The 9,272-nt window shown below is 35.1% G+C and overlaps 1 protein-coding gene across 1 annotated transcript; it reads left to right on the top strand.

Moving 5' to 3' along the window:
- The first annotated feature begins 846 nt into the window (after positions 1–846).
- Positions 847–1,753, top strand: LOC124154929. The gene is made up of 3 exons (XM_046528703.1): positions 847–947; positions 1,353–1,395; positions 1,472–1,753. The coding sequence occupies exons 1-3, from the start codon at positions 847–849 to the stop codon at positions 1,745–1,747; spliced, it is 420 nt and encodes a 139-aa protein (XP_046384659.1). The 3' UTR covers positions 1,748–1,753.
- The last annotated feature ends 7,519 nt before the right edge of the window (positions 1,754–9,272 follow it).

Raw genomic sequence — 9,272 nt, 5'->3', positions numbered from 1 at the left:
ATCCCGTTTATCGAAGTATGCTTATCAGCACCTTTTGGAGAGACCTATCGAGTTTTTATTAGACATAGAAAATAATATAGGTTATTTTATACATGTTATTATTATTAGTTACGAATTCTGTCATGGTTTAAAAAGGACAAGGTATTGTAGAAATTGTGCTATATCAATATATCCGTATAAACCACTACGAGTGTACACCTTAACTCATCATTCAATACTGTCGGTGAATTATGTGATGAATATTGTACGAAATGAGGTGAATTGGTGTGGGAATTGCATACGATGTCCATTATTTACTTTTATGCATAAAAATGATTGTGCTCGTTATTTTGGCGAGCATAGGTACAAATCCTCCGAAGATTCATCAGATTATTCATCTTCTGATTCGTCATCTAATAATTTACGTGGACAAACATTATCTTCAATCACGTTTGCTTTTAATTCACACAAAAAAAAATATACAAGTAGCTTAAAATGGTATAAAATAGCGCGGAAACGGAGACTTCTTAATTCGAGTTTTTCAAGCGACGCATACTTTATGTCATCTGAGTCTTCGTCTTAAGTTCATAAGTCCCCCACTCTCTTTTCACTGACGACACTTTCACTGGGTATAAATACCTACTCTGTCTGTTGGATAATTCACACTCTCATCTCTACTGAACTCCAAGCATCACATCGCTCCAACAACTGCTGTTATTCACTGCAAACCTTGCCAGCACGCTCAACGATTGGGTTCCCAGACCTCTTCACTGCATATATCTGCTAACTGCACTCATCAGCTCTGCCGTCTTCTTCTCCTAGTCTCTGGTCCGTCTCTGCAAGGTTGTCGGTTTTCATCTCTCCACCATGTCCATCTCTGCCAACGTTACTGCTGCCAGCTCAGACGCTACCATCGATATGCATGCCGACTCCTCCAACGGTGAAAATGTTGCGTCCAGCTTAAAGAGGTATTTATATATTTTTAGTTTATTTTGATGAATCTAGATTGCATTGAAGGGAAGAATCCTTCTTTTTCTCTTACTTTAGAATATTCGTCCATATTGGAAAAAATTAAATCCACTCACCAACATTCCTCACGCTTCCTGCGGAGGGAGTGATTTGGCTGGTCCTACTCTCGTTCAAATCTCTATCAAAGGTAGAGTTTTTTCAATCATAATGATATGGAATTTTTTCCATTGCTCCTGATGATCGGATCTGTCAAATAATATTTGATAAGATAGCTATAGAAGTTGCATTTAAAAATTCTAGTAAAGACTTTACTGTAACTATGGAAGAAATGAGCAAGTTTTGATACTTCTGGTTTAAATTGTCTATTTGTTTTTTTTAATCAAACACAAATTATTTTCTTTTAGATATCTAACCTCTCCGTCAACATCAACTAATTCTATCTCTTCGGTTAGTATTTTTCGAATTTATATTCTTATATAAGTTTTTACTTGTGTTTCTAATGTTTTTTTTCTTTTTCTTACAGATCCGACAGAAATTGATAGAGGCTCAACGCCGAAACGAATTTCTGAAGAGAGAGGAGATGGAGGAAAATGTTAAATATTTAGTAACGAAGGTTGAGAAATTAAGTACAAAATATGGTGAAAAGTTAGTGGGATTGATCACCATAAGAAATGATGTAAGAAAACTGATATTGCCTGGAATTTTAAATCTAACTGCAGCTGAAGTTACATCATTCAATAGTAGTGGAGAAAAACTATTTGTAATAAAAGATAAGAATAATTTATTAAAAATTGTTTAAAGAGTTCGTGTGTGGTTTCTTTTAACACCTTTTAATTCTACTCACCAATGGGATAAGTTGGTTATGCGGCCGGTGCTGCATCATTATTAGATGTAATTTCTACATATTCTTTTGATGGCAGCTCCTTTGTAATTTCATGGTATGTTATAAATTTGAATTTACTGCCCACAGCTGACAAAAACCTAACATACCGTGTCGCGGTTAAGTCAGCCGGGGCTGCTGCCATCAAAAGAATAACCATTGGTCCAAATTTGTACATTTTATACGGACCAATGTGTTTCAGTCTCCTACGTATCTTTTTTCTTCTTCCAAGCACCGGCGTCATTGTAATTCTCCCTTTCACATACATTGAACTGAAAGCATATTAAATTAATATTGTAAGTTATTATCATATACAATGTGATACCCTGCGTAATGACAATGGTTTTGCGTATTCATTCTTTGCTTTTTTTTGTTAATAACTATTATATTAAATACTTTTTAAATTAATACTACTACAGACTGTGAGGATGTTTATTGCCGTAGCCCGCTTTCATTTTGAATTTAAATTTTACAAATGGCTGCTAGGATGGGGGGGGCGTGTCAATGGGCGGAGGATTAGCATTATGTATGGAGTAGCAGAAATAAGAGTTAAAGATGTTTTTTTTAACTACCTATTATTTTAAGATATTTTTATTAACTTCATTTGTTATTTCAAATATACTTCGCACACAGACTACGAAGTTATTCATCACAGTAGTATAAATTGTCTGCCTGGGCTTCCATTTTGAATCTGAATTTTACAAATGGCCGCTAAAAAATGGGCGGGGCATGCAAATGGGCGGGATGAGACGAAGAGGTGAATTTCCAGATGTTCAAATGTCTGTCGCTAGATGGTGTGTGAGTACAGATCGGTTAGCAACTAACTCTGTTGGTGGACTCCATCTGCAGTGGTAAGGTGCAACTATTGGGGGATTATATGCTTGAGATTTTTTGCTAACGTCATTACAGAACGTAAAGAGGAATATTTATCCAAAAAAAGTTTTGATCGCAAGTGAGTATTAGAATATGTGATTACTATTGATAATAGAATGAATTTCATTTTAAGTGATTTACTTGATATTGACCATTTTTTTTGGCTAATCATATCTATAGTTACATACCTTTCATTGGTACAGGGATATGTGAAATTGATGCGCTAATGCTATATCGATAGTAGTATAAGCATGTTCACTTACCTTATCGTCTGCTGTTGGCTGTTCCAGTGATTTCTGAAGCGATGGCATTGGGTATTTATACAAATTTTTCATTATTGCAGTACGTATAAAAGACGTGTGAAAGTGTACCGGTCCCATCTCTCTTCCTTCTTCATGAAATCATGTTTTAAACGAACGAGGAAGTAATTGTTTGACGAAGCCAGTCTTTTGCGTGAGGAAATCCGGCATACTTATTCGCAAAATCATGTTTTTGGGAGGGTGAAGCATGTGAAAGTAGTCTTCGCACGGGGACATTTTCCAGTTTTAAGTCGATTGGAAATTTTCACTCTCTTAACCCTTCCGGGTTCTCTAGGCAATTGAGATAGTACTTTTAAATACTATTGATGATGAAGTAAATGTTCATGATGAGAAGTTTGTTGACTCTGTTTTGAGAGGGGGGAGGGGGCCTCCAGACACCCAAGGTTGAACGGCGAAGCAGACAGCCTTGACGGGGAAGACTGCATGATTTTTTGACGAGGTTATTACGCGTTGTTTTGCGATTATTTGGCGGTTTTTACTGCTTTCATTGACCTTGTTTTAGAAGGAACAAAACTATCCTACTCGGAAGTTTCAGTAAATTTGGAAGGCTGGCATTGCAACTTCTACGGACTCACTTATGTCAGCTGCCATCGATTGTTCAGGAATGCATCCTAATTTTTATCCTCCTGCAATGACTTCATGAATAGGTAAATGTATTTACTGTTTTTTTTTAAATTATGCTAATTGGACCTTTGGAAAACGTATCAAAGTAAATTGTTTGGCCAGTGAAAAAGGAAGTACTCTTGTCTATTTTATTTTATACTTTCGAAGAATTACATGGGTGAATATTCGATTAATTAGTACGTTCGCGAATTTGTATTTCCAAATACTACATAGTCGGTACCCAACAGCAATATGCTTGTCTCGTGGTACATTCATTTACCTGTACACCTTATTCTAGACATTTAATATCAATTAAACTGATGATTAAATACATAATGCGCTAGTACTGTCTACTGTACGCTTAGAACTTCTAATTAAATAATTATTTTTTCTTCAAGTTGAAAACAATGCATATTTTTCGAAATAAACGTAAAACAATTTGAAGTAGTCAGAAGAACAGATAAACTATCGCAAGGCTCATTATATTCTATCATTTTCGCTTTTGAAGCGATACGCCGACAATTTCAAGGGATGCATTGAATTCCGGTCATGATTATTCGCATGTTTAATTAAATGTAGTCGCATATAGGAATTACTTTAACAACCAGCACTGATAAATTTCATATTTCGGTGTATAGCACGTTTCGAGATGAACTGAATATTCGTTTAATGAATACGTAGAAAAATGACTCCGAAAAATCCAATTCACTGGAATTATGCAGCGGTCGACAGGTGCAATATCGCTCTTCATATTTAACCTCCGTATATTTGCAACGTTGCCACTACCTCCGCCGCATAATGGCTGCTCGCTCTGCAGAAAACCGGAAGTATGTTCTTTAGACTTAAATACTGGCGCTAACATATCGGTAACCCCTTCTAAAAAAATACATATATTGAGCATCGATGTCTATTCTATGCTGTGCTAATTTTTCAACGATATATTTCGGGCCAAATTTGAGATGAAAAATGTTTTACAAGGGAAGGTCATCATTCTCCCATAAAGACAATGTATTTCAAGGTGGAAATCCGTCATTTTCAAATCCATAAATCTTTCTTAAATGGTCGATGACATAGTAATATTTTTTCACTATTCGATAAAAAAAATAATGAGCAACAACATATGTCAAAATAAGGGGAGGTTTTCGGGCATGTTTGAAATGATGGTTCCTCCTTAATAGCTTCGCAACCAGATGGCCTCACACAGCATTAGCCAGATGTCACACGGCCTTTTCCCAGCATTCTTACATAGCCGTCGCATTTTCACGTGCTTGAAATATTTCAGTTTACATTTAATCGCTAAAATTAGATGTCGTCAGTTAAAAATCTAAAAGCGTGAAATACGTACTACAGGAGTAATAATCTTTCGATTTAGGCAATATGGTGGTTTCCTATTATTTTTTACTGCCTAAATCGAAAGATTATTAATCCTGGAGTACGTATTTCATTACGCATTTCACGCACTTAGATTTTCTAATGACGATATCCATTTTTCGCGATTAAATTAAAAGTGAAAATTTACAATCACGCAAAAACACGACAGCTAAGTAGGAATGATGGGAAAAGTCTGTGTGACGTATTTCTGGTTCCCGCTATCGCCCTGTGAGGTGACATTGAGGCGAGGCTTTGAGCGCTGATACAACGCAGGATGCTAGCAGGTAGCAGAGTACCCTGCTAGCTGGTAGCGCTTGGCTTAAACAAGGATTATTAATACCTGATCAAACGAAGGAAACTTTCCGACCATACGCAGTTTAAATACGTGATTATTAGGAGATGTTTCCCTGAGCTCTGTGCCTCATGCATGCATTGGTAATCTCAGACGATGTAAAACTCCTATCTACTCGTATAGAAACTAGGTCCCTGTGACGTCACTTGGAGTGGCATCGCATGGGCGCCAATATGGCCTTTTTCAAATGAGTATAAAATTAACCATTAACATTCGTCTAAACTGGGATTTCTAAAAGCAAATAATTTGCATATTATGAGTACACTAATGGTGGGCAACGAATCGCAATCAATGGCTTTCGATTTCTTTGATAAATGAAACTACCTTATTAAATAGAAATAGGAAACCACCCTATAGACATCGCCGTTATAGAGTTCCTCCTCGGTTTCAAAATGGTGTCCACCAAGCCATTTTTTCAATCACGAGACGAGGAAGCAGTCGCTAGGTGCAAGATAAAGACTGTACGGTGTGTGTTCAACCAGTTCCCAACGATAATCTTGGATTTTCTTTTAAGTTTTGACAGCAGTGTGAGCTTGTGGCCTAATCCAATTGGAGAAAATACAATCAAAGGCGACGTTGAAAGGCATACAAGTATCAACCCTGTTTCGCAAAGTTGAGAAAAAGTTGGAACCAATATGTCAACATCTACGGAGAGTACTTCAAAGGTGCCCGACGTTTGTTACGCAAAAAACAAAAATTGAAGATCCCTTTCTACAAAAACAAGAATCTTCCAACAGTTGAGAATAGAATCATAGAAGTAAGGAAATAGTTAATCAGATGCTACTTATCGATGGCTAAGTTCTAACAACACGAATCTCAAATTCGGCCGGTTGTAGGTAGGTATATTAAACGAAGTGAAATAACATTAAAAAATTAAAATACAACAAAAAACAACCCTTGGTTAGCAAATGAGTGCTTCTTTTTCAGTTTTATGAACTTTTGGTTTTAAATTTGAGAGTACAATTAAATGAAATTAATTGCCTTTTTGCTCTCCTGAAAAAATGCCATTTTTGAGATACGTGTTGTTAAACTTAGCCATGGATATGGAGCATGTTTCTCCATGGAAGCGAGGCTTGGACGTTGACAGTAGGAGAGGAGTCAAGAGTGGAAGCGTTCGAAATGTGGTGCTATACATATGAATGATGGAGATAAAATAGATCGACCGTGGAGTAAATAATGAGGAAGTGCTAATAATAATAGGGGAGAAAAGAGAAGTCTTTTAAAGAACCTTACGCAGAAGACGGGACAACTTAGTTCGCCACATTATGAGACATGATGGCCTTATGAAGATAATCGTAATAGGACAGGTGGAAAGGAAGAAGGGCAAGGGACGGCCTTGAATAATTTACATATGACAAGGTATGAATGAATAAGGTATGATGAAATGAATGAGGTGCATTGGTTACCAAGTTATAAACGGTGAAATAGAGAAGAGTTACGTCGCTATGAAAAGACAAGTGGATAGGAGAGGGAAATGGAGAGCTACCTCACACAAATCTTAATATCGCTGACTTATGAATATGATGATTTTTTTTAAAAATTGGGTGGGGTTATTTTTGGGATACTCTTTAGGATATCGTGATACAGATGTAAATAGTATCCTCATCCTTTGTAAAGAAAATCAAATTTCGTCGATTTCAAATTATAATAGAATTATTTTGGTTAACATGGTGATTTTTAATGGAAAAATATGGAAAGAAAAGTGAGATAGATAGAAAAATATTAACTGTTCAGGAAACATTTATTTTAGAAATATAAACTTTCAAAAACGACAAAATTTGACAAAATACCAGTAGTTATTAAGAAATTAAATAAATAATCTGGTATGTCCCCAAGCCAGTGCCAACCGCTCAAAAAACCGCGCCAGCAGTTAACGGTTAAATAAAGGATTTAATTAGGTTGATCTATTCCTTGCCTTCGATACTAAAATAATAAAGTTATTAAATTGCAATGGATTTTTGTCATGATATATATCTATTCCTTGATTTCCAGGGAATATTTCTCGTCTCTTTATAAGTTTGGTGCAGAAGTTATCCCTGTATAACTTTCTTACCTCTTATTGAAGATAAAGATTTCCACAATGAAAGTTTTTTGGGCATATAAATTGAGGAATGTTATGTAAAAAGTTTTTACCCTGGAATAACTTTATCCGTAGCAAAAGTTATCGGATTTCTTGCAACTATCACTTTTTACGAAATGAAATTTTTATTAGTATTTTACTCCTTACGTTGGAAGAAGAATAGTTAATTTCGATGTAACCGTAACTTTCTTCGTAATTTATAAGTCCTTTCTCAAGCTATCCTAGAGATAGACTATACCAGGTCCATTATGGTCCGTGACTGTAAGCGGAAAAAACATCGAATATCTATTGGTTCTGTAGTCTTATTTCCCAATCTTATCTTATGATTGTTTCTACTTCAAAACCATTAGGTTCCATCTTAAAATAAAGGTAAAATTTTCGTACTAACTAATTGCAGGGAATTACAAATATAAATAATTTTGTCGCTGATTGTTAAGGAAGTCATATTTATTTGATTTTAATGAAAATTACAGATTAAGGTCGTGACTTTAAGTTAAACAAAAATATTGATATTAAGCTCTATAGTTTTAAGACAATTCTAACTCGGTAAAAACAGAATACCATATCATTCAATGTCCCATTGTGACTCTGTACGACGAACACAAGAGGAAATTATTGAAATATTAAGGATAACAATAAATCATCAGTTCCTTGGTTTTCAAAGAATATATCTCTTTCCTTTAAAAATCGGCGTGGAAGATTGATTTGCATAATTTTTAACCCTTTATCCATGAGAAAAAGTTCGAAAATGAAAGTTTTTGGGCATAAAAATTGAGGAAGGATTGTCCAAAGTTTTTACCCTGGGATAAATTTATCCCTTGCATAAATTTTGCGCCTTTCAATTACTGCTCCATAAGTTTTTTTCCAAAGTTGATAAACTGCTCTTTTTAATATCTTCTTCCAAAGTGACCCAATGTTACTTTTTATCTTTCTCTCGACTTTTGTCCGGGACTCAACAAGTTTTGTTTTGGGAACAGAAAGAAGTTACAAGAGGAGTGGTTAGCCAATAATAAGTTCTTTTACACTTCTTTTTACGTTCTTTATTACACACTTTTTTAAGAGTTCAAGGTTCATTGGAGTCTAGTTCGGCCGAAAATTTGCGATCCATATGGGTGATTTTACTGTCGGTAAAGATCCCTTTCAGCAAATTTATTCCGAACGTTAAAAAATATGGAACAATATTTTATAGTTAACCAGGGTCAAGAGCGTTGAATATTTATCCTTTGCAGGAATATTTCTCGGGTTTCCCACCGGGTGTCGTATCGGGTTGTAGTTCCCAACGTTTCCATGACTAAGTCCGTCATCGTCATCATTTATCCTTTGACAATTCACGAAACGATTTTTTGCAAAAATATCTGTTGGTTTAATACAGAAATTCCAAATGCTGAAATTAATATATCTTGGTAAATGGCATACATAAAAAAGTAATTAATATTCATGATATTTAATAATAAAGCTAATAAAAAAGTTAATAATAGCTGGCCATTTTCTAATGAGGATAAAATTGACCATTAACATTTGTCTAAACTGGGATTTCTAAAACAAAATAGTTTGTATAATATGAATACACTAATGGTAGGTAACGAATCGCAATCAATGATTTCCGTTTTATTTGATTAAGGAAACTATCCTAGTTTTATTCCGTAATGACCAAAATTCAAGGACTTTAACGAATAACATTCCACACAAAAACTGTCCTCGGAAAGCTTTATTAGAATTTAATATTAAAGACATGACTCAGAATGTTTTTTAAATTCACTTTTGTACACCACTGTCGTTGGCTCTGAAACTTAACCCATCAACAATATACTATGAGCATTTGAATTGAACAATCTTCCAAAGTCT

Source organism: Ischnura elegans, chromosome 3 (genome assembly GCF_921293095.1).
Source record: "Ischnura elegans chromosome 3, ioIscEleg1.1, whole genome shotgun sequence".
Lineage (NCBI taxonomy): Eukaryota > Metazoa > Arthropoda > Insecta > Odonata > Coenagrionidae > Ischnura > Ischnura elegans.
The sequence above is the reverse complement of the archived record's forward strand: the minus strand, read 5'-3'. Positions and strand labels throughout refer to the sequence as shown.